Source organism: Tachysurus fulvidraco, chromosome 20 (assembly GCF_022655615.1).
Source record: "Tachysurus fulvidraco isolate hzauxx_2018 chromosome 20, HZAU_PFXX_2.0, whole genome shotgun sequence".
Taxonomy (NCBI): Eukaryota; Metazoa; Chordata; class Actinopteri; order Siluriformes; family Bagridae; genus Tachysurus; species Tachysurus fulvidraco.
In genome coordinates, this window is record NC_062537.1 from 2,721,037 (window position 1) to 2,746,776 (window position 25,740).

At 41.3% G+C, this 25,740-nt stretch overlaps 2 protein-coding genes across 9 annotated transcripts in view; both read left to right on the top strand.

Moving 5' to 3' along the window:
• Positions 1-17,094, top strand: part of nrip1b (nuclear receptor interacting protein 1b) — a 30,370-nt gene extending 13,276 nt beyond the window's left edge. For 3 of the 6 annotated variants that reach the window (XM_047805006.1, XM_047805007.1, XM_047805005.1), the window contains exon 2: positions 5,185-10,439. In XM_047805006.1, coding sequence (XP_047660962.1) covers positions 5,558-8,842 — 3,285 coding nt within the window. In that variant the 5' untranslated portion in view covers positions 5,185-5,557 and the 3' untranslated portion in view covers positions 8,843-10,439. Of the gene's footprint in view, positions 1-5,184; positions 10,440-12,426; positions 14,490-15,496; positions 15,552-16,750 lie in introns of those variants that run through there. The other 3 variants (XR_007138846.1, XR_007138845.1, XR_007138844.1) reach the window with 3 other exon arrangements.
• Positions 17,095-17,854: 760 nt separating this feature from the next.
• The window catches only part of usp25 (ubiquitin specific peptidase 25), a 28,152-nt gene continuing 20,266 nt past the window's right edge, over positions 17,855-25,740 (top strand). Inside the window, exons 1-9 of one of the 3 annotated variants that reach the window (XM_027158508.2) lie at positions 17,855-18,065; positions 21,058-21,135; positions 21,288-21,432; positions 21,874-21,997; positions 22,114-22,276; positions 23,298-23,384; positions 24,902-25,039; positions 25,330-25,403; positions 25,710-25,740. The exon at positions 25,710-25,740 is cut by the window's right edge and continues 43 nt beyond it. In XM_027158508.2, the coding sequence (XP_027014309.2) occupies positions 18,024-18,065; positions 21,058-21,135; positions 21,288-21,432; positions 21,874-21,997; positions 22,114-22,276; positions 23,298-23,384; positions 24,902-25,039; positions 25,330-25,403; positions 25,710-25,740 (882 nt within the window). In that variant the 5' untranslated portion in view covers positions 17,855-18,023. Of the gene's footprint in view, positions 18,066-21,057; positions 21,136-21,287; positions 21,433-21,873; positions 21,998-22,113; positions 22,277-23,297; positions 23,385-24,901; positions 25,040-25,326; positions 25,404-25,709 lie in introns of all 3 variants that reach the window. The other 2 variants (XM_027158507.2, XM_027158509.2) reach the window with 2 other exon arrangements.

Sequence of the window (25,740 nt, forward strand, 5' to 3'; positions counted from 1 at the left end):
GTGTGTGTGTGTGTGTGTGTGTGTGTGTGTGTGTGTGTGTGTGTGTGTGTGTGTGTGTGTGTGTGTGTGTGTGTGTGTGTGTGTGTGTGTGTGTGTGTGTGTGTGTGTGAGATGAAGTAATGGACTCTGGAGGAGTCAAAGCTCCTGTGATTAGACTTGGAGTGTGTGTGTGAGTGAAAGAGACACTGCAGTTTCACATGAAGTCTGAAGGAGTGTAAACTCTAGTGATTAGAACAGAGGAGACGTGCGGGAGGAACAGCTAATCACATTTTGGTGATCTGGCATTTCATTGGCTGCTTCTCAATGCCACACTTGCCAGCTGGCTCCAAGCTACCTGGGGCTGCCTCAAGGAGGTTACACCCAATCATTTTGTTTTTTAATAGGTTAAGTGCACTTAACTGATTAGAGGCATAGCTCACGCTTATATATAACGCTGCATGGATGTCAGGAACAGATGCCTGCCTTTCTCTCTGTCTGCTACTAATGGATACTTGTTCTGTCATTCAAACCGTGGCTCAGCCTCATTGCATTCCAGAAACGTTCCCCGTTCGTCTACAACACATCCATTACGCTATAAATCAAACATTGACTCGTATCAGCAACATTCATTTTATGTCATCGAGTAGTGCAGACAGGCATATGCAACTCCAGCAATCAGCCTTGACTTTTCTCAGTCTTTCTGGATAAAACTGTAAGAGATTCATCATCTTGTACATATCTGTCCCTTAAGAGCACCTTGTGAAATGAATATTTAATGGAGACGGACATAGATTTATTGCATTGCTACAATGGCTTTTTTGGACAGAATTCACCTTTAATCATCCAGTTTGAGCACCAGTGACCATCCTGAGTGGAGATTTAATCCACCTAACTGGTGCAAGTTTTTAATACAGTGGCAATTTCTGAAATTCAAATAGAAGATATAAGATTTTTATACTTGGCTGAAAAGTTGGAAAACAGTCGGTATAACGAGAGATGACTCGCATCTTCATGTTTGGCTAGCTCTTATTTTATTACATCATTTTGTTACAGCGCTTTATAATAGTTTATAAAACACACTGGATTTCACATTTGCTGACTTGTTTACTGATCTTTTTACAATGGTGTATTGTGTGACGAGGAAAATGGGTCTGGGGTCTGTGTGAAGTTATATAGAGTGTGCGTGCATGAAAATAGGTCAACTCAGTCTGGATTTATAACCATTAATAACCATTTATAAGTTCCTATGAGTACAAAAGAATGGATTGTAGTTATTGTAGTTAGTGAACTTTCCTCCCCAATTCTACAGGTTTTTATTCCCAAGTTGATTTTCAATGATGTTGAAAGCCAACTTTTGTATAACTGACCCTCTGAGATTGAGTCCTCGCTGTTGAAACAGAAAACCACTAACCCAGATTACACTGCGCAACGTAAACAACACACAGGCTGACATACCCAGGGTTCTACTTTTGGTACAACTCCACCCAGGTAGGAGGTACTGGAACAGGTTTGACTTCACTTCATGGATTTTTTTTAATTCTGCAGATCAGTGGGTGTTTGGGCTCTGCCAAGCCATGTCTTCCTCAGAGTAATCCAATCACAAACAGGAGGAAGAGTTCTCACCTTTCCATACTTGTCAACATTGTATATTAGTCGATTTTTAGATTGTCTCTCAAATTCTTTTATCATTGGGATTTAATACAAAGCCTGATAAAATATGTGTTTATTAGTCATGGGCTTCCCAAGGTGATGTTGGTTCTCGTATAAAACTTTCCCATATTTCTACAATTGTGTTTGGTCAGCTCACTAGTCTCTTGTTTTATTTAATCTCACGGAGCTGTATTAAATTTACAAACGCCTAAGTGAAGGAGCCCTATAGACTAGCTGGCGCAACCCCAGCCTCAGATAACATCATCGAAAAGTGTTTAGCCTTGGGTGCCTCCTTTAGATTTCTTTTAACCTTGACTTACCATTTAATGCAGCACACTCCTCTGCCAGCGCCATGTCCGATATTAGTGATATACACAGCCAGGGCCACGTTGTCACTTTTTATTAACACTGAGCGCTTTGCATGGGCACCAGCTGTTGCATCAACGTGAGAGTCTCAAAATGACCTTGACTTCCACCACAAATCAAGTGGCTTTTTTTTTTTCTTCTGATCTTTTTCTATTAAGGACACATTTTAAATAATGTAAATGAATTACAGTTTCTGAAAACATAAGTAATTTATTATCCCTTTTTGATGTGTAGAAAGAATATTACAATTAATTTTGTATCCCGCATGTCGAACGATGAAGATTGGCTTTTAGATATCCAACCTTTGACATTTGCATCAGGTCCAGCCTTGGCAGCACAGCCCATTTTCTCCCCAACTCAGGGCTGGAAATTGCCTCCCCGCCACTGATAATGTTGTGACCTTCCTGTTCTTGGTGTCTCACAAAGTAAGAAAGGCACCCTGCAATGATAAAGCATTCACGCCTGCCACTGCTTTTCTCTTGCCACTGGCTACTTGAAATCGCTTAAAATGCTGCTGGGTGTTATTGGTTGACATTGTCGAAGATAAAGGATAATTACTTGGAGGCTGGTAAGGAGACAGAGACAGACACAGCGAGATCAGGTAAAAGAGAAAGAGACACAGTTGCCCTTTATGTCCAGCAAGGTGGGGTGTGGACATGAAGTCATGGTCCAGTGTGAGAGGTCAAGTTTAGCATGTATTTCAAGCATTACACACATTTCCTTGTCCTTTGCCACACAGAAGATTCTACTGAATTTCATACTGCTATAATGGGGCTTTGCATGTTTTAAGGCATTCAGGAATATCTATATACTTTTCTATTTGGCATAATTTCAGTTTTTGTACAACCCTAAAGCATTCCCTGTCATTCCTGGTAAAACATATGTTGTCTGTGATTTAATCTGGTTTTAATCCTACTCTAGAAAGGGCTTAGCTTCATTTATTTTCTTTCTTTAATCTGTTTTGCTCCACTTGGTTTGTGTCCAGGTCTATTTCTTTCCAACCTTTTTTCTTTTAAATATAAATACCCTGCTAACCTGAAAACAGAAATAAACCAAGTGTGTTTATTGGCCTACAACATTAAAGTGTTTTTTTGATAACCAAGATGGCAAGGAAAGTGTCTTAATCCTGCCTATTAAGATAAGCAAAGATGTCAGATGGCCCACTGTCTTTTGTTGCCGTCAAATTTGGGTCAGTGGCTTAAGATAGCACCGTAACTAACACCGATGGCCTTGTGTGAAATAATTCATTGACCAGGTTTCCTCTTTGCTCTGCTTGTTGTTTTTTAGCCTTGAACTTGTTGACTAACCTTTCAAATCCAATGTACTTTGCATGAGATTTAAATGTGTGGTCCTATAGCAAGAGTCGGCCAAGGTTAGCCGTGACTGACCAGGCTAAACCCAGTTTTGCAAAAAAAAGGGAAATGAGAGCACTGCATTTTCTTTCTCTTCACCTCTCTTTACTTCGCCGAAGCTGCCACAGATCATGATCAGGACTCTTTTCATGAGCTTGTGAGAAACATTACACTGATGCCAGAGGCAGGAAGATTTGAAGGCAAGACAACTGAATGGCTAATAGGGAAAGGAGTATTCTGTATTAATTAACCTTTGTGGCTGTGGCTTTGACAGTAGGGAAGTGAGGGCTGTTTGTGGAGCTAGAGCTGACAGAGTTCACATCCAGGGTCTCCGAGCACACAGCACACTGGCAGTGTCACGCTATTTGACAGAGCGTGAGGTCTGATGCTATAGCTCTGTGGAGCCACATCCTGACAGGTGCACCAGGTCTCTCTGTATCTCCTCCCACTCCTGTTCTTTTACACCTGCCAGCTTTCGCCTAGTGTTGGAGACTGATGACAGGCAGCTTCAATTTGAACAAGCTTCACACCTACAGACTCTGGTAATGGCAGACTGCACACATTAGCGTTAAACACGCACTCCGGATGCGTCAGGAAAAAAATGCACTTTGTGTTTTAATCTCGCCTGCTACTTGTTCTTGTTTTTAACACTTATCCTATCCTAGTGTGACACCTCACATGAAGATGTCAGGTCTCTTTTAGGTAGAGCTATCTAATTGAGTTGACAAAGTGCATGTGAGGAAAAAGGTAGCAAAACCTCTTGGCATTTACTAGCTTGTGTATGTGCTGTGTACACCAATTTGGTGTGACACTGACTTTAGAGAGAAGTGACTGCTTAAAGGGAGGTATGGCAGAGGGGGCCGACCTTTGTTGAATCTGCTTGAGACTCAGGGACTCCGTTCAAGATAGGAAGATAGTTGCAGGCAAGATTACGCTGCATACTGCTGGGATTCGTATCTCTCCGTTGCTGCATGTACTGCCAGGATAAGTGAGCAAAAGTAGTTATCACAGCCATCGAGTTGGATCACTCAGACAGACCTCTTCCTCAATCACCATTATGTTGAATATCAAAAAACTTTTAAAGTATGTTGTGTCTTTAAAACACAGAAGATTCAGTGACCATTATGCTCACCGTGAGTTTTAGATGATTACCAGGAACCCATGTCAGCATTTAAATAACTACAAGTCAACGTGACCCTTTTCGGACTGGTCCAGATCCACTCCTCTCGATCAGATCCCATGGTAAGGTCAGCTCTTTGCTTATTGCCTGCATCTGTCACCATGCAGGAGAGAATCATGTGAGCCGTGCCTCAAGTGTGTGTGTAGGGATAATCCGCAGAAATTCTCCGACTGATGAGCAGCGCAGCGCTCAAAAGTCCTTCACGCATGAGAGCAAGCAGAGACGCATTTCTCGAGAGGTTTGCTGGAAGTGTCATAGCAGGACGTGACAACGCATAGAGCAGGCATGCTTGGAATTACTGACATAATTCATATAATCTATACTGCCCTGCTGTTTTACTGGAGTCGATGTTCTGTATCCTACCCATGGGGAATACTCTGTTGATCTTTTTTTGACAGATTGTTACAGTAAGCATATTTGCATGTTTTGATGATTTGCTAAAATTATGTACTTTTTTAATCAAATATACACTTATGAATATCATTTATGAAATAGAATGCCTGTGGGAAAGCTTTTTTCAATTCCAGAAGTAAAATGAAGACCTTGTTGGGACACTGTAAGGGCTTGGCCTGAAAATGTGATGTAACAGACTGAGTCGTGAGCTGTCATGTAGAACTTTCCCCTCATACTCTACTCTGTTTGCTCCCTCTGCTGCAGGTTCCCGTGTGGCCCAGTCTGAGACCACAAGAGCAGAACGACAACACAGAACCCCTGGGACCTTGTGACAGTCATCCAAAGTATTCAGTGGCATGGAACAATTTCATGTCATAGTGAAGAGGATTTGCTGACTCCTCCCCAGCTGTGTGTCTTTGCTCAAAAAGTTGGCTTGTGACAAAGGAAACACAAAGGAATTCTAGTTGGATTGTTGTGTGATGGAATTTCTGACATCCAATGGTTCTGTCTGTAAAACCTAAAAGACGAAGTATCGGGTTTCTCTTTAAGAATTAGGGCTCTTCATATATGGCACAGCAATCAATAAGACATTTTCAGTAGTCATCAACAACCACACAAGGGGTGCCTGCTGTTGAACATGACTCATGGGGAGGAACCTGGCCCTGAGACACACCAGGATTCTGCTGTTTTAACTTATCTGGAAGGTTTACTAATGCATCCGGTTGCATCTGGGCCTGGTGCCACGGCAACAAGGAGACCGGAGGCTGGCAGCAACAATGGCGAGGCAGGAAACCAAGGGACCAGAGGCATTCAGCTACCTAATCACGGCTCCAGCCCGCCAGAAAAAGGAAGCCCTCCAGGAGCGGCCTCCCAGAACCTTAAAAAGGCTAGACTGTTGCGTTCGGGAACCTGGAGTGAGATAAACAACCAGAAAAAAGACCCTGCTGAAGTGCAGGTGAATGGACAGGGCAAAGATTACCATAAAATTAATCTGGATAATTCAGCACAGGGAGAGAGCACACTGCTGGCCTCTCTGCTTCAGTCATTCAGCTCACGACTGCAGACAGTAGCCATGTCTCAGAGCATCACTCAGAGCCACAAACAGCTAGATGGAGAGAGTAGTGACAGATCACACACTGACAAGGACACCTTACAGGGCTACTGTACAGCCTCTAGCCGCCTCAAAGGCCTGATAAGGAAAAACAAGCAACAGAGCCACAACACTGTGCCTTACAGTCGTCGCAATAGCCAAGACCGACGCTCAGAGTCTCCTCGTTCGTCACAGAGCTCAGTGCCTGACAGAGTATCCTGTGCAGAGAGATTGAAGGCTGTGGCGAGTCTAGTAAAGAGCAGGTCCAGTCCGGCTCCTTCTCCTAAACCCAGTGTGGCTTGCAGTCAGTTAGCATTGCTGCTTTCTAGCGAAGCCCATCTGCAGCAATATTCCCAGGAACAGGCCTTAAAAGCACAACTATGTAGCCGATCAGCCAGCGAGAGACTGGCAGCCATGGCTACACAGCAAACTAAAGACAATAGACCACCCAGCATGGGAGAGTCTGTGTTTGGTCCAGACATTTTAAATCCTTTTAATACCCCAAATGGAACACTCCCATCACCGACATTAAATTGTAGTCAGAGAAGCCCTTCTTTGAGTCTAGGTCAAAGTGCACCCACTAGCTCCCCTCGGCCCTCTCCTCACTCCCCTAAAGAGAAGCGTCCGTTTGACAGGCACAGCAGCCGGCCCCCACAAAACTGCAGCAGCTTGCTTCTGCTCCTCCTCAACAACCACAACTCCCAGAAGCATCTTACTAAGAATGGCCACCTGGAAGATGACTTCACCTCTCCTCTGAGCCAAGCCTCCTCTCATCAGTCTGACAGTGAGTGCTCCAACCCAGAAAACAGCTTGACCAAAGACAGTAGTGATGCAGAGAGCTGCTACTCCAGCTGCTTCCCTATTGACCTCTCCATGAGGAGCCGATTTTCCAGCCAAAAGTCTGAGCCGGCCTCCTCAGCCTCGTCTTTAGACAAGTTCACAGAGACTCTTATAAGCAAGTGGAAGTCAGAGACTCTTGGGCCAATGGTCCCTGAAGCCAGGGAGTTGGAAATAAGCCCAGACATGACATCTCATCATAAGGTTACTCTCATGCAGTTACTGTTGGATCGCAGAAATAATGAGATGGTAAACAAAATTGCACCTTATCCTGATTTGCAGGATGATGTCACCCTTCGAAACATGACTGGAAGTCCACTTAAACGTTTTGGAACACTGGAGGAGAGCAGAACACAGAACCCTTTTGATCAGCTGATGGGTGGAGGTTTGTCTTCATCTTCTGTCAGTGGAGATGCAAGCAAGACTCCTTCTCCTTACTATTATTCTTCACCCCTTGTTCAGTCCAGCCCTCTAAACCTATGTAAGTCTAAACATCACACCAGCGAAAAGATAGTGGAACCTGCTTTCACAGCCAGTAAATTATTACAAAATCTGGCTCAATGTGGTTTGCAGAATGTATCCCCCTCACCCCCTCTGCAATCCTGTGGGCCACAGAACAAAAGACAAAAAAGCTCAGAGCCTGAGCTAGATAGATCTCAACCTCTTTTGGATAGGGTAGCTGTTCCAATAAAAAGGAACAATACACCTTTATTCGAATCACCCTCTGCCACTTTCTCACCCTTTTCTGGACCAGAGCATTTACCTCCAGCATCGACACAAATTGAAAATCTCCTGGAGAGACGGACTGTACTGCAGCTTCTGCTTGGCACTGCTTCCCAAAAGGAGAAATCCACTGGGAGGAGAAGCACAGAGGTGGCTACGGGAGTCCATGAAAAGCCTCCAAGGGGTTATTCTCTATGTGACAGCTCAAACGGACCTTCATTGTACGTCACGGTCAAAACAGAGCCAAGAGACGAAAGTCTTCTTTCAGGCATCTCTGACGATGCCGGACGCCATTGGAGAATGGGTCGTGAAAGTTACAGCCCCATCATTGAAGCACACAGCAATGTTAAAGAAGAAGCTAAATGTGGACTTCTCAGCCAGCTCTTGAAACAGAAGACAACTACCTATCATTCAAGTCCATGCACAGAGCAGATGATTAGCACAGTGAAAGAGGAGCAACAGGATTATCAGATGCCTCTCCCTAAAAAGAGGAAACTTTGTTTGGAGTTGGCTGAACACCTCAGTAAAGAACCTTGCCAGAGACCTCTGGAAACTGTGAGTGAGCGTCTGGTGTCTGATACACCCGAGGCCCACAATAGCAGACGGCTGCCAAGCCCAAAAGAAGAGGACTTGTTCACCAAGAGTCCTGTGAGCAAAGCTCCCATGAGAGACAGCCAAAGCTTCAATGTTTTGAAGCAGCTCCTTTTGTCAGACAACTGTCTGAAGGAGATATCTCAACCCCAGGGGATAGCTAGTTCTTTTCTCCCTCAGGCAAACTGCAAAGGCAACGGGAACTTCAGTCAGTCCAGTTATAATCATGAACTTGTGAACTTTCCATGGTTTCCTCAGACTCTTAACTCAGGGCCTGGTCATTTTATCTCGCTTTCCTCCTCACCAGGAAACAGCATCCAGGGATCTTCTTGGGATAAGGGTACCTCTCCTAGACCCAGTCCCAAATCTGTGAAGAAAGAAACGGAAAGCTCACCAAGGTGGACACAGCCTGGGGAGGATAAATGTGAATCCAGCCCTGATTCTCCACCTCTAATGAGGTCTAATCCAATACTGTACTATATGCTTCAACAGAGAAACAGTCAGCTTAGAAAGGAGGTAGAGGATCATGCGCAAAGGACGCACTGTGGGGTAACAGTGAAAGTAGAGCCATGCGGCAATGATCGGTACCATGACGGCAGAATAAGTACGATTTCTCCAGTTCAGATACAGAGACAAGGCAACAGAGGCGAACACCTTAGTGAGCTGTTAGAAAAACCATAGAATTGAACTGCCAAAGAACAAGAATAACGCATTTTTGCGAAAACAGTGTGGGTTTTGTTTTGTAACAAAGCGCAAACTACGTAACGCAGACCACTTTTTGTTTCACTTTAATGAATGTTGTAATAACAGCCACATTACACATTATAGACTGAGTGTGTTATGTTTACGCAATTTGACATGTCGCATTTTTTTTCATTGCCTACGTCATTTATTTTTTTTTTTTTTAAGTTTGTACAGGTCCCGTTTCAGTCCAAATCTTTTTACTTTTCACATTATAAAACCTTTATAGAAAGAGCATCATATACGTACATATGATACCAAAAAAGGTTATCATTTCATTTAAATAACTCCGTATTTTTCAAAGCACAATCTTATATTACATGCACGTGTGTCATCCGAGCATCACGTCTTCACAATAAAGGACAAAAAAACTATTGACGTTTATGAATAATTGAAGTTGAAGGAGAGTGATCTGCTATGTCTCATATTGTGCCACAAACTCTATCCCAGTAGGAACGACCGTGACGATATCGGTCACATACACACACACACACACACACTCGAAATGATTTACAATGCTTTAATTCTTACATCAGGAACGAATCTATAGCTGTCGTCAGGTGTTTGGCATGAATAAAGAAAACTCACTCTCCTTTTTTTTTTTTTTTTTTTAGCTGTCCGAATATCTTTTTATGGTTTTTGTATCTTTCATTGTTTTGTACTTTATATACACACACATGTAGCAGTTCACAGACTTGCAGTGTCAATAATTCAATCATATTCCCAAAAAGATATGAGTACATGTTTGAGTGACGGATAGCATGTGAAGCTGAGAGTACTGTGGAAAAAAAAAAAAAGTTTGATTCATCCTCCAGTTAAATATGAATTTTAACAAATTTTCACACAAGCTATTTTATTCCTTCTGTATGTAGATACATTTTGGATTTGATAATATTTGTGTAAATAGTCCTTTCATGATGAAATATTACTATTTTGTATCGTTGAAAAAGCCCTAGTTTTTATCGTCTCCGATTGTAAATAGAATATCTGTCTAATAATGTACATAAAAATACAGAAAATGAGATTTTTTTTTTTTTGCATGTCTCTATGTTGTGAGCTAACGATAATCCCCCGCTCTTTGTTCTGCAAGCTGTCGTGTCATGTCGGATCTCTACACTGCTGCCTGTTGCATGCACATGCATGGGACGCACCTGCGTATCAGTACCTGGAATGAGAAATGTCAAGTCTTAAATAAATATTTTGTAATTGTTTATTATTTTTTTTTATTACTAATTTTTTTTTATCACAAATAGGTGGTTATTTAAAGCATCAGATTTAACGAGACAAACGTATATTGGTTTGTATTTTCATCTTTCTTTGTGTGAATTCGTTTGTTACTTTTTGAACATTTGTCTAAGTTGGATCGACATCATTCTGTGCATTCAGAAATGCATTTGTAGCAAAAAACATTAAAAAAAAACACACTCGCGTATGATATTCTTGTGACGACCATGTTTTCCTTTCTTTCTTTTTTTTTCTTTTTTTTACTTTCTGGTGTATTTGCACTGATATAAATAAATATTGAAATGCACAAAGACCACAAAGTCTGTATATTTTATAAGGCATCCGTAATATCTATGTTCTGATAGGGCAAAAGAATCATTTTCATTAACAGCGGCTCAGATTTTTCGCTGTAACGTTTTACCATCTATAGAGTAACGAAAATATTTCTATGTTTGTAGACATGTTTAGCATTCGTGAAAGGAGTCTACGTTGTCTGTAAATTTTCCCACAACAGGACAGGCGAGTTTGGAAAAGGGGGCTAATGCTGGAAAAACAACATTAATGATAACAGAAAACATGTTACAGGTCTGTTATTTGTATAAAACTTTAATTGGATAAAGAGTATGACATTGTGATATGATGATTGGGAACAGAGCCGATCGGCCCTACACGCTCACTACGCGAGTTTCGTAGGGCCCCGCAAATTACGCAAGGCCCCGCCTCCCCCACCTCATTTTACAGTGCATGTCAATGTTTACTGTGTAGATGACAATATGAAGCAAAGCTATCCATCTGGCCATGAAAAGAGAAAAAATAAAAAAAAATGAGCGTGAAATGCGAGAACAGCAATCGGGTAAACTTGTGTTCTCTTCAAGTTTGATGTCAGCAAGAGCAAATAACAGTAAAGTTGGTGTGATTCTGTCTCTAGTCTCTATCTGACTAGCTAAATTAGCTAGTTTACATGGCTCACGGGTCAGGTACGAGAGCCCCTTAGCAAAATTTTGCTTAGGGCCCCAGGGAGGACAGGATCGGCTCTGATTGGGAAAATGTTGAGGTATAAGTGAAAATGAACACTCGAGATTTGCGATTTTATGAAAATAATCCCCTTCAGGATGGGAAGAGTAACTTGACACCAGCGAGCTTATTGTCTTAAAAAAGCACAACAGAACAGTGAAGATGAAGCATTACTGTGTATGGCTATGTATGTGACAAAAAAAAAAGGCAAGAGTTGTAAATTTATAACAGAATTGACCCAATTTCCCCTTTGGGATTAATAAAGAATTCTGATTCTTTACAGAATAATCTGTAAAGTGATCAAATACTGAGTGAAAGCTAAAAACTTCTCCAGTAAACATTTTAAGTTCAGCACAATACAGTGAACAAGACACACTAACGACACATAACAGCAGGAATTTAATTGCACAAAGCTGAGCAAGCTGCATAAGAGCGTAAAGCGTTACAGACAGCACCAGATGGGTGTGTCAGCATGTGTAGAGAAAGCGGGTTTGCGCTGCAGGACGAGAGAAATCATCTGACTCTCGCTCACACTGTACGACTCGATGAAAAAAAACGAGTTCTTAAATGGCTGCTGGAGAAAGTGTTTTGTCTGTAAATGGAAATCGGTGAAAGATAAAAACATCTTTCAGCTTCTTTCATCCACTGTGTAAAATCACAAACTTGGTGTCCTTGAGCTGCACGGGTGTGTATATAACAACATAAAGCTCAGTTCCTTAAACTCAGTTGTGTGTTTGTGTGTGTGTGTGTGTGTGTGTTTCCGTGTGTATTTGTGTGGGTGTTTGTAGGTGTGTGTGTGTGTATTTGTGTGTATTTGTGTCTGTGTGGGTGTGTTTCTGTGTGTATTTGTGTGTGTTTCTTTGTGTGTTTGTGTGTGAGTGTGGGAGTGTTTCTGTGTGTGTGTGTTTGTGTCTGTGTGGGTGTGTTTCTGTGTGTATTTGTGTGTGTGTTTCCGTGTGTATTTGTGTGTGTGTGTCGGTGTGGGTGTGTTTCTGTGTGTATTTGTGTGTGTGTGTGTGTGTGTGTGTGTGTGTGTGTGTGTGTGTGTGTGTGTGTGTGTGTGTGTGTTTGTGGGAGTGTTTGTGTCTGTTTCTGTGTGTATTTGTGTGTGTGTGTTTGTGGGTGTTTGTAGGTGTGTTTCTGTGTGTATTTGTGTGTGTGTGTGTGTGTCTGTGTGGGTGTGTTTCCATGTGTATTTGTGTGTGTGTGGGTGTTTGTAGGTGTGTTTCTGTGTGTATTTGTGTGTGTGTGTGTGTGTGTGTGTGTGTGTGTGTGTGTGTGTGTGTGTGTGTGTGTGTGTGTGTGTGAAGTAAGAAACAAAGTGAAATGTTAGAATAATAAACTGTAAAGCTTGAACTAAGTAATAAAGTCTGATAGCAAGCTGAATAATCTAAAGTTTTGAGATATTTTCACTTTTTTCAATGTTTTCTCTCAGTGTATTTTCATCAGTGTGCTTGTTCTCACTGCTCTTTAGTGAGATTTGCCCCCTATGCCCCGACTTCCACCTTTTCTAAACGAGTTCCCTTTCCTTCATCTTTAAATAACCTCCCCCCCCTCTCTGTGAACTTCTCCATCCTCAGATTCTTATCATGCATGAACTTCGCATAACCCCTTATTTCCTTTGGCTCCAAAACAGAGAAGAGTGAGTCAGGGCACGAGTCAGGAGCCAGGGTCAGTGTGTAAGATCCCACAATCGGCTGTTTGTCCTTCTGTCGCTTTGAAATCTGGAGCGGCTTTGGATGGACAACAGAGCTTCACTTACACGGAGCTCAAGTTAAAGTTACTGCACAGCAAAAACCCCAGGTCACTCAGAGTGTGTCTGTGTGTGTGTGTGTGTGTGTGTGTGTGTGTGTGTGTGTGTGTGTGTGTGTGTGTGTGTGTGTGTGTGTGTGTGTGTAAGAGTTGAATGTTTAACTTCTCCTTTTCCCGATCCCCAGCTGCTGTTTCACAATACATTCACAGCAAGGTGTGTAATTGCATTTTATGAGCAGTTCGGCACGACGGCTGTCACGAGCAAGTGTCCAGAATTAACCGCTTACAAAAACAACAAAAAAACAAGGGATTGAGATTGGAAATGACCAGGAAAGTGTTGCTGTGACTTAGAGACACAAAAGCAGAGGAGTGAAAACGGATGTCAAGTTTTTTACATTTCAAAGCTCGAGTGTGTTTAGATTATTTTTTTCTCTATTTTTTCCTGTAGACATTCTCAAATTCCGCCGTATCCCTTTTTCAAGTCTGAGCCTCATTGGTCATGACCTTTGTCTCTCCAGTTGCTCTGCAGCTGAATGCCTCTTATTTCCCAGCATGCCTCACTTTGACATCCACCTTCGACTTGACAGAAGTAATCTGCTTCTTTTCTTTCACCCAGCTGTTTGTTGACATCAGATCATCAGTCAGGTGTAGCTCCGCCCCTGTTCTCCAAGCCCCACCTCCTAACATTTGTAGGTGACACTACAAACACACAACCTTTTAACCTTTTAAATTAATATTTTTTTATGTTCTATTTTACAAAAGAATTTATTTTAAAATGAGATTAGAGTATAATCTAGTGCAAGAATTTTACTACTTATGTTTTATGCTCACCGTCTATCTATCTATCTATCTATCTATCTATCTATCTATCTATCTATCTATCTATCTATCTGTCTATCTGTCTATCTATCTATCTATCTATCTATCTATCTATCTATCTATCTATCTATATCTTTTCTCTTTCCCTTTCTCTTACTGTCTGCCATTCTCAGTCTCTCTTTCGCTTTTATTATCTCTTACTTTCTTGTCGTTATGTATATCTTTCTCCCTATAAGCTCTTTCTCCCTCCCTCCCTTCCTCCCTTATTCTCTCTCCCTCTGTGCCTTCTCTCGCTCTACCTTTGTTCCTTGCTCGCAGTCTCTCTCTTTCTCAATAACACATAATATGACCCTCAGCCTACACATAAGGTCACAGCACAAGCGCCTTTGAAAGCTTCACTCCGAGGCTGTTATCTTTCTGCGGGGAAAAAAAAAAAGAAAAGAATATGTGTAATACAACATCTAACATTTCAGCAACTGGCTGTAGAGACACTGCTGCATATCAGACTAAAGATTGTGAGTCGTTTCCGATCGTATTGACACGGTGATCTTTTGTACTTTTGTGAATGTGTCCTTCCTCTGCACACCCACCCTGAGCCAACTTCATAGGTCGTGCACTTCCAGAGCAAACATTTCCCAAAGCGTAGGAACGTGAAAAGGGTGTCTCAGCCTCGACCGAGAGACCAGATTGAGATTAGAAGTTTGCGAAAGGTCACGGCGAGGGCAGAGCGAACACATTTGTGCTGTGTGCTCTCGAAGATTCATTCCTTCTCCCAAAGGTAAGAAACTCTCCTCACAACCCAATACATCAGAGTGACCCTTAACTAACCTTCGCAGAACAGTTAAGATAGATGCCACAAGGACTCGAGGAGACATTATGGGGTGACTCGGGTAGTTTAGAAGCTCAGATACTTTTCAGGTGGACGGTTTCTGTCTTTGCTGTAAAATGGCTGCAATGATTCAGTTGTTTTGACAGCGCCGGCTTGTTTTACCAAAGCCACCGGCTTTGGCCATTCATGCAGCCGGGTCATATCTGTTTAAAAAAAAAAAAAAGGCATGCAGGAGTCAAACTGGTTCATGGACATGTCCTTGGGATCAAATAAATAGATAGATAGATAGATAGATAGATAGATAGATAGATAGATAGATAGATAGATAGATAGATAGATAGATAGATAGATAGATAGATAGACAGACAGACAGACAGACAGACAGACAGACAGACAGACAGACAGACAGACAGACAGACAAACAAACAAACAAATAAGCATAGCCTTTTATCTAAAACTATGTGCAGTCTAGTTAGCAGATTCTCTTTTGGCATCAAAGCATTCACTAAATGAATGAATCAGATGATTCTATTACAACAGACGCTTCTATTAAATGTGCAAACGATCTCATCTGGGATTTATTGGTCCTGTAAAAGCTTGAGTGTTTCTCTGAGATGAATTCTGCTTCAGTTCAAATAATCGACGTATTCAGTTCATCTCGTTTTCACTCCAAGAAAGCACTTACACAATAACTTGGCTGTCTTAGAAAAGATTAAGTAATCATTTTTTTTAAAATAAATACGGTTCTGGTCCTACCGAGTTCTAAGTTTATGTGAAGTATCAGTTTAAATAGAAGATAAAGAACTTAAAGAGGAAGGTATTCATCTAGGAAATAATTTATACATACCCATTTTTTTTAATCTATAATCAGAATCTTACACGTACATCTGTTTTTATTACAGGATTGAAAATGCTGTTTGTTTATTTTACATTTCTATTCATGTGATCTATTTCAGAATGAAAATACAGGCCATGTAACACTATATTACCAGGAAGTAGAGAAGGACACGTGTACGTTCCTATTTATGTATACATATGGTCTTCACTTCTCAAAATAAGTCCAAGTGTTATAAAGTTTCTCTTGTGTAAAACTTAAATATCTAGAATTTAGTTTATTTCTATATAATAATAATAATAATAATAATAATAATAATAATAATAATAATAATAATAATAATAATAATAATAATAATAAAATGCATGTCTTTTGAAAAACAAATCTTCTGGCACATCAACAGCCTTCGAACATATTCGATGTCTGTAATCGAAAGTAAACATTCACTAACGTCTGAAATTATGCTTGCTTGAAATGATAGCTCATTTCTCAGCTCCTTGGGGTTTTTTTTAGTTTGCTTGTTTGTCTTTTTTCCTTATCTGAGAAGAGACATGCTATACATCAGGGATGAATCAAACCTAGCCAAAAAAATATCCTGGCAATCTGATTCGCAGCTTTAAATAGAAATCATGTGAGTCACTTATGAGTGAGTATCATGTTAGTTTATAAATGAGATCCTGTGCGTTGTCTTGAAGGACGGGTCTTTATGTAGAAACAGTACACTCTTACCCCTATATGGTGGCATACAGCACACAGAACCCAGTTATGCTAAAACCTGGGGAATTATTGTGTAGCAGCGCCATCTGCTGGAATTTCCTGCTCTGTGTCCGAACTGTATCCGAAAGCTTTCACATTCATTCATATTCACGTGGATGCTGTACGTGCACGTTTCTATGGTAACAGTTTAAACATGGACACGGATGCTGCAAATAAACCTAAAATAGAAATGTGTATAACTGCTGATATGGTGAAGTTTTCAGTGAGGAGTGTATTTCACATGTATGGAAGGAGTCTTAAGTGTCGGTGCTTTTTAATATAATGTCATGAAGTGCAATCACTTTTTTATGATTCACCCACCAGTAATAACAGAACTGATAGAACAGGGGGGGAAATAACAAATAAATAAACACATACATACATACATACATACATACATACATACATTTAACGTTGCCATGGTGCTCAGAGGAACAGAAATAAATAAAGAAATCTAAGCTTCTAATTGTATAAATGTATATGTTTATAATTCTTTACACACACACACACACACACACACACACACACACACACACACACACACACACACGTTCCAGCACAATCTGCTGGACATTTAAGTGCTTTGTGTTTATTCTACCCCTCTCACTCTGTAATGCAGGATGGGACCTTCAGCCTACTCGAAAGGTCACAGCACAAGCTGGTGGAGGCGGCCTACCTACCACTGCTCACCGCAGCCCACTCCATCTCCACAGAGCTTTTCAGAAATATTAGTTCATTTTTAGAGCCTTTTGTATTCTGTCATCTTAAAGAAAAAGCTCACTTGCATACATACATCAATTGTACCACCTATAAATGTAAGCAGTGTAAAGCATTGTTGTCTTTAGACTTGTTGCTAAAAAAAAAAATCAGTAAGGATCTAAAGATTTAGGGTGTTAAATAAAAAAAATCTATCTTTCTTTCTATCTATTCCTCTTTTATGTAGAAAACACACAACTAACTTAAATCTGTGCAGACCAAATATTTATATTTTATAAATAAATATATCTATATTCCATCTATTTATCTATTTATCTATCTATCTATCTATCTATCTATCTATCTATCTATCTATCTATCTATCTATCTATCTATCTATCTATTCCTCTTTGGTGTAGATAGCACACAACTAATTTTAATCTGTGCAGACCAAATATTTATATAATATAAATAAATAAATGTCTAACAGGAAGGGCAGGGCCGAAACTAATATTTGGTAGCTGGAGTTTCATTTCTCCTTTTTTTTTTTTTTTTTTTTTGTAAAAGAGTTCATCCTCCAATAATAGCCTGCATCCTCGTCAGTTTCAGTTTCAGTTCATCCTTATTTTCTATGAAATGAAAAGAAACTCGAACGAATAATTTACAATGTTTTTTTTCCCACAATAAGAAAATAATGATGATCATCACAATCATCATCACCATCATCATCATTACCATCATCATCATCTGACTGCTGAATAACGTAATAATGCTCTATTATTGAGGTCCAAGTGAAAACTGAATCAGACCCAACTAATAGAAACTCCAGTATAATCGAAGCGTCTCTTTTTTTTCCTGCGTTTCTTCTCCCCCCCCACCCGTATTCGTACATATCTCACATCCCGGTCTAAGATTGGACAGCTGCGTGAGGCTGCTGCATTCTGATTGGCTTATTTATAGAAATGTGATCTGTTAGCCAATCGGAGTGAGAAGGCGGAGTGTGTTTGAATGCGGGTAGGAAAAAAAACACCCCCCGACGCTACTCTGTTTCTATCCCGTGCCTGCGCTTCCCATGGCGCCCGCTACTGCGCTGCTTAGTGGGGGGACGTTTTAACTCACCGGTATTTAACTCAAGACGTGTTTTTTCCCCACTGTTATAATTCGCGAACACGTTTTATTTACAACCTGGAGCGGCCATGACCGTGGAGCAGAACGTCCTCCAGCAGCATTCTCAGAAGGTAAGCGCTCGTGCGCGCAATGTTTTGCTATGCGCCAGTCAGGGAAAGTTAGCATTAGCTTATCTAGCTAATACGCCGTTTAGCTTAAACTTTCTTTCTCTCGAACTGATATTTATTTGCTGGAGTTTATTTGTCACTTTTTTGTTGTTGTTACCGAGGAATCCCGGCGTCAGTCGATCGTGTTGCGTCGCGTTATGTTGTGTCTTAAACACGTAAGCTAGTAGGTTAGCCGCGAAGCTAATCGGTTAGCCGCGAAGCTAATGTTGACATGAGCTGCGTGACACGCCTAGAAACGAGTTGCTAGCCACGTAGCGTCTCGTGCAGCTCACTTCTTTAACATTTTCGTATTTTTAGTCCTTGTTGTTGCGTAATTTCTGTCATTTTCCCTGTTAGAAATTTAATACACACCGGTTATGCAACAACCACGTTTATAACCTGTTTATAACGTATTTATTACACTATTTATATCACTAGTGCACGTGCGTGTGTTGGTGTTGAGTATCTTTAAACTCTAAAACTGTGTGTGCGTGCGTGTGTGTGAGAGTGCGTGCGTGCGTGCGTGTGTGTGAGAGTGCGTGCGTGCGTGCGTGTGTGTGAGAGTGCGTGCGTGTGTACGTGTGTGTGTTTCGTGTCTCGTGTCATGGACAGCACTGATTTAAGATAATCATCATCCTGTACTAGACTTGTGCTCGTCCAGTTCAATTTGCCCTATTAGATAAATGCCACAGCTCACACTGGAGTCTTGCTCTACAGGAGCAGCTTCTTCTCAGCAACACTGTTTTCAAAGTGTGGACACTTTTTATCTGCTTCTATCTTTTTTATCTGCTTCTTGGCCTGCGAGCGTGGCAAAGTAAATCGAGGGAACGTTAAATAGAATTACACAGAGTGAATCTTATGTGGAATAGTGAACTTCTCCGCTCACTATTCCAGAGAAGCTGAAACACAGTAGGCGATTTGTTTACGTCACGGGGTGTGAAACTAGGCAGCGACCTTCTCTTCTGTTACACGACGTGTTAGTACGCCAAAGTACGATGGAATTGGTGTATAGAAGCGTTTATCATCACCACATGTAACAGTGGAATTATTTTATTCTTATATGCGGAGGTTGAGTGCAGGGGCAGTTATGATACAGCACCCTCGAGGCAGGGAGGGTTAAGTGCCTTGATCAGTTGCCCAACAGTTGCAGCTTGAACCCTGACCTTCCTATCAACAACCCAGAGCCTTAAGCACTTGAGCCAGCGCTGCCATATTCTTTTACTTTACACTCAAATGTCAAGTCAAGAGTCAAGAAGCGTTTATTATCATTTTAACCATATATGGCTGTTGCAGTACGCAGTGAAACGAATCGACGTTTCCAACAAACGTACATGTAATTTTCACGTAAACTGTAGCGTTAAAAAAAACTCTGAAAAACTCTGTTCTAATATAAGACCGAAGTCCTTCCCTGATATCTCTTTGAACCATTTGAAACACACGTGTTTTGTTTTCGGGGTCATCTGAGGTCTGGGTTGTTGTTTTTTTTTGGCATTGCTGATTGGTATGTGTGCCGTTTTGAAGGTTTAGTGGAGACGCCGTGTCCTGTAGACAAGAAGGAAGAGTTTGGTCTGCCTGATGTGGTGTAATGTGCATAATGGAGAGAAAAAAACGAGTTGAAACAGTAACGTTTTAGTAGTTATGAGCATAAGCTAGTCAATCACATGACTGTAACAAAAAAAAAATAAAATTAGGACAAAGTGATTTTTACATCAGTTAATTTATTTACTATCAAACAGATCAAGACATTTTTAATTTATTGTAACTATCGACATACAGTACTTTACTTTTGACAGTAGAGTAACTCCTCATCTGTAGTTTGAGTAGAACTGAGCCGAGGGCTCATGGGTTGGCACGTTAGTCATTTAGTTCCATTTAAATGGGATGTTAAATGTGCTGCAGCGATTCCACTGAGTTTGCAGGAAAGTCTGACTTACGCTTATTAAATTATTAATAGCGTAAGATGTGTATGTTGTAGTCGTTCAGAGTCGTTTTGGTTCTAAACAGCTATCGATTACCAACACGGTCAGGGTTTAATATTACATTCACTGAATTTACTGAATTTTCCTGAAACTGCTCGTTTCCTACCGAAGGATCTGTTTTACATGATGGTCTTCTGGATTTTCTGGATATTGTTCATGGAACAGAAGGTCAGAGTTTTCCATCTGAGATCGGATCGTTAGAACGGTTCACGATGAGGGCGAAAATATTTAAAGAGAAATCTTCACGCTTGGGTGTGTCGAACAATGTCGCTCGCCTTGCCGTCGCTTCTTTGTCAGCGCATCAAGTATAGACCACATGAAACTCAGTTAATACACCAACACATTCACAAGGATGTTGCAGCATCTATAGTGAAAATTTCTGTGACACTTGCTAGACAGCTTTATTGTATCGTACGACATTTTATTAGATTAGACCGATGGCTCAGAAACAGCTGGTTTGAGAAGTGACGTGACTCAGTTATGAAATGAATCTGGTGCGTGGAAGGGGTTTGTTATTATTGTTATTATTATTATTATTATTATTATTATTATTATTATTAGTCAGATATTTATCAAGGAGAAAGTCTGTTATTGCTGTTTCTCTAAAAGACTCTGGTGAGGACTTGGAAATCTTAAGAACTTGATCTGTAGGTTAAAAAAATAACAAAACACCGGACCAACTCACATAGTGGTAATGGCAGAGATGTGGTTTTGGCTTGTCACTTTTACGGCTCATCACTTCACAATGAGTACAGTACAGTTACGTTTTTATTTATTTATTTATATATAAGTGTTAAATGGACACGTGCAATGCTGCATTTAAATTTCTCCAGTTGACCTTACACTACTCCAGATTTGACTTGTAGCACATTCAGTCAGCCTTTTCCCAAATGACACATAAGGAGAGTGATTATATGAATATATTGTGTATCTCTAGCTGTGAATAAAAGTAGAGATCCGTGTGTTTCTTTCTACAGCATCAGCAGACGTTACTGAATCAGCTGAGGGAAGTTACTGGAACTACAGATGTTCAGCTATTACAGCAGGCCCTACAGGTACAGAGCCTCCCTTTACATGTTACAGGAAAATGATTAACGACAGGGTGGTCTGAAGCAAAGCGGACTTACTTTACCAAGGTAGAGTTCTTCTGGAGAATTCTTTTCCAATAACCTCAAGTCGATTTGCATCGTCTTGTTTCTGTTCCCAGGTCAGCAATGGTGACATAGCCGAGGCCATAGCTTTTCTTACAGAGAAGAATGCCAAAGTCCCTCAACAGGATGAAGCCACCTACTATCAAACCTCTCAGATCGGCAATGACAGATACATCAGCGTGGGCAGCCAGGCTGACACGAGTATGTATTTACACCTGATCCTGGTATGAAGATATACAGCTTTAAAAAAAAAAGGATAATAATGTGTTTGAGTTATTCGCTAACGTCTTCATGGCTCATTTAATTTGAATTCTGTAGCTATTGTTCATGTAGACAGAGATGACACGTGCGCCCGCTTTGGATGATAAATGGTTAACATTTTATGCTGCATACAGTAAATTAACCGAAAGTATTTAATTCTGTCACTTTAAAAAAAAAAAAAAAAAAAAAAATGTCTCACGAATACATTAAAACAAATAACCGATCTCTTGCCATGTGTGAAGAGCCAGACCTTGTAATTACTCCCACGTTCTGTAGAGCCTCTCAAAGCTGTAGAGGCGTAAATGTAACTGTAAGAGAGAGCTGTACGTTTCATTTACATCACTGTGGGAGTTGTGGCATGACGTTTAGCTCGTATTTCAGATGTGATCGATTTGACCGGAGATGATAAAGATGACCTCCAGAGAGCCATCGCGCTCAGCCTGGAGGAGTCCAACCGGGCTTTCAGAGAGACGGGCATCACGGACGAGGAGCAGGCAATCAGCAGGTTCTTCAGACCCTCTTTTGTTCATCATTATTATTATTATTATTGTGTGTGTGAGAAACAGAGACAACGTGTTGTTGTTTTAAGGACTGTTGTGAATCTGGGTGGTGTTTTGTCAGGGTGTTGGAGGCGAGTATAGCGGAGAACAAAGCCAGCCTGAAGCGCACACACACGGAGGTGTGGAGCGACTCGCCCAACCCTCACGACAGGAAGCGGCAGGGTAACTGCCCCGTTGGCCTGAAGAATGTGGGCAACACCTGCTGGTTCAGCGCCGTCATACAAGTGAGCGCCGTTGTGCCCAGGTCTCACTGTTCAGCACGGCTTTCTGATTTAAACACTTATTATTAAAGCTCGACTTTACAGACACAACACATGTAGATTAGAAAAGGTTTAATTTAATTGACCCCAGACCTGTGTAATAAAGCTTCAGTTGCTCTTCGGCTGACTTTGTGCCCCAGATTATACTGTTATGGATACTAGAATATCTATGGATTTCTAGGGAAAAAAACGATTTATAAAAAATGTAAAATAATGTGTTAGATATAGAGGGGTGATTTGTTTTTAAATCTTCTCTCAGGTCTTTAATGCTCTATAAAGTCATTTGTCATAGTAAACAGATTTCAAAGGGCATATTAGCATTAACGTTAATTTGTCCCGATTGCGCCAAATAAATCTACACTCGGTGCTGTGCTGGATGTTGATTTTCACCGGAGAGATATTTGTTTGGGTTACTGGATACACAGTCACATGCTGTTTGCCTGCCACATGTAATCAGACTCCTGAAGAAGCCCAAGCACATTTGAAGGCTACAGGGAGTGTTGTTGACATTCGGAGCTGTGCAGGCTTGTAAATTAATAATGCAGTCAGGCCTCTTGCTCAAGAGTCAAAACAAAACAAGCATTAATCACTTAACCTGCACAACAGGCTAATGTATCTCCACTGCACCGTCGTGTAGCAGTTACACCGGATGGGTTTCATTTGGGATGTGTAAAAAATGCCAGATAATGACTCCAAACCTGGACAAAGCTCTCCGAGACCTAAAAATTACAAAATGGTGACTAAAGTGTGTAAGAGAACCTCCTAAAATCATTAGTCCATGAAGTCCTTTGGCTACCGTGAGCACACACCGATGCTTCCTCCGTTCAGAGCGTGCCGTTACTTTTGCCATAAAGTAAACGAGTTTTTAAGTTGTCTTTATGACCAAATTTACACAACATCAGGGGTGAAATGTGGGACGCAACTAACGGGACGTTTTTTGGTGAATAAGTTTATTAAAAGAATGTCCTTTGTTGTCTTTTTTCAGTCCTTGTTTAATCTGCTGGAGTTCCAGAGACTCGTGCTGAACTACTCTCCTCCTACCCGAGTCCATGATTTACCCCGAAACCAGAAGGTGATTTCCTACCCCAGTACCCACACACAACGACCAGTCTGTATTACTTCTACATGCGGACACACACACACACACACACACACACACACACACACACACACACACACACACCATCTTATATTTCATCCCACTGACCTTTAGTAAAGTCTTGCAGTGCCCCAGTTTCATCCTAGTGGCCTGGTTACCGTCATGCATGTGGACCGAACTGTAGGAAGAAGATTTTCAAGCTTTATTTGTTCTCTAGCTTTAACACTAGGTCTAATCTGCGTTAAGCAGATTCCAAAGCCACTGGGCCATCATGCCTAGTAGGATTCAGTCCTGCACTCGATTTCTCGCCAGCTTTTTAAAGGCTGCTGGAAAAGCTCAGACCGGGTTTAGGCTGTAATCTGTTAGCATGACAAATAGCACTCAGAAGAGGAGGAGGGCGAAAGACACTGGATGTAAGAAGAGACTGACACGTTCTGTCACTCCTCTCGTCTCAAAACGTAACCTTCTCTCACGCGTCTCTGATTCATCTTTCAAAATATTATTGGTAAATTTTTAACTATTATTATTTCATATATTTTGATGATATCAAACGTTAGGACGTTCTGTGTTTGGCTGAACGTGTAATTAACACTTAATGATTTAATATGTGAGAGAAGTTCTCCATGTCGAGTGCAGACTAGCCACGCAAAGTAACCCTGATGACTTCTCACCGAATTACAGCCTTAGAGACTCAATAACATGTTCAGTCGTACTCCTTTTCCGTCAGAACAGGAAAGATAGCTTTAAGTCCTGTTTTCCTCACCTGCCCATTCTTCACACCGTCAATCTCCAGAGTTCTCGCCAGCTTCTTCCGATAGCACACAAAGTACTAAGTGCACACACACAGCAGTGAACACACACACACACACACACACACCGTTAACACACACCCAGAGCAGTGGGCAGCCATTTATGCTGCAGCGCCCAGGGAGCAGTTGGGGGCGGTTCGGTGCCTTGCTCAAGGGCACCTCAGTCGTGGCCGGCCGAGATTCGAACCCACAACCTTAGAGTTAGGAGTCAGACTCTCTAACCTTTAGGCCATGACCCCCCAGATATGAAGGAAACGGAAGGGGCAGTTAATATGTAAACCGTGTTCGAACTGTTTAAACTTAAACCGCCCTGTAGACCGACACGGTGTATAGCAGATTAAAGGATTTATGGTTGTTGTTGTTTACTTTTTTCACTATAAAGTCACTGTACCGTCACTTCGACTAGAAAGCAAATGTCCTATTTACACAAAAACAAATTAGAAAGCAAATTAGCAACCAAATGCAAAAATACTGATGCAGTTTAGCATTTTCTGACATTCACTTTTAAGTCTCTGCTGCAAATTTTAATGGAATTTAAAACCTTTCATGCGTTATTGTTTCGGCGTTTAAAACGATAGCTCCTTCCTGTTTACACGATGCTGCGTGGGACTGAAGTACGAAATGAAGCTTAAATCGTATCTCTAATGTAGCCGTGTGTATCGTTATCTTCTTTATGTTCAGGAGCACAGGAATCTGCCCTTCATGCAGGAGCTGAGGAATCTTTTCTCCTTGATGGTGGGATCGAGGAGGAAATACGTCGACCCGTCTAAGGCCGTGGAGATCCTTAAGGACGCCTTTAAGTCCAGCGAGTCGCAGCAGGTTCGCATGTTTTTGACCGTCTAGACCGCATCTGGTGTTGCTATCAGACCGCAGACCTTCCGATAGATATTCTGTGGCCTAAAACACCGTATTGTATATGGATCTTGTGCGTTAATGTGTATATTAACAATTAAAAGTCATTAGTGGCGATAAGTGGTTATTGATTTCTGTTGTTCTGCTGGTGTTTGCGTGACCTGTGTGTAAAAAGCCCTGTAGCCCTTTTATGACATTGTGAAAGTGATTTTGTGTGTGTGTGTGTGTGTGTGTGTGTGTGTGTGTGTTAACAGCAGGATGTAAGTGAGTTCACACACAAACTGCTAGACTGGCTGGAGGACGCGTTCCAGATGAAAGCAGAGGAAGACAGGTAGGCTTCAGCACGCACACATCTGCTGTAGCACAGGACCTTCACTTTTTATGACAAATTGCCGACTTTCCTGCTTTTGTCTCACATACCTCACACTCTCATCAATCAAAACGACCTATGACCTTTTACCTATTATGTATGCTAGCCATTAGCCGAGCGCTATGATGATAAATGGGCTGCATTTAACTGCATGACTTCGATTAGTTCCACCGAATAAGCACTGGACGTGACCCACGGGACAACAGGGTTAACGCTCACCCAAGTGCAGCCGATTTCCTCACTGCGGTTCATTCCTTCTCTTTACAGAGAGGGTGAGAAGCCAAAGAACCCGATGGTG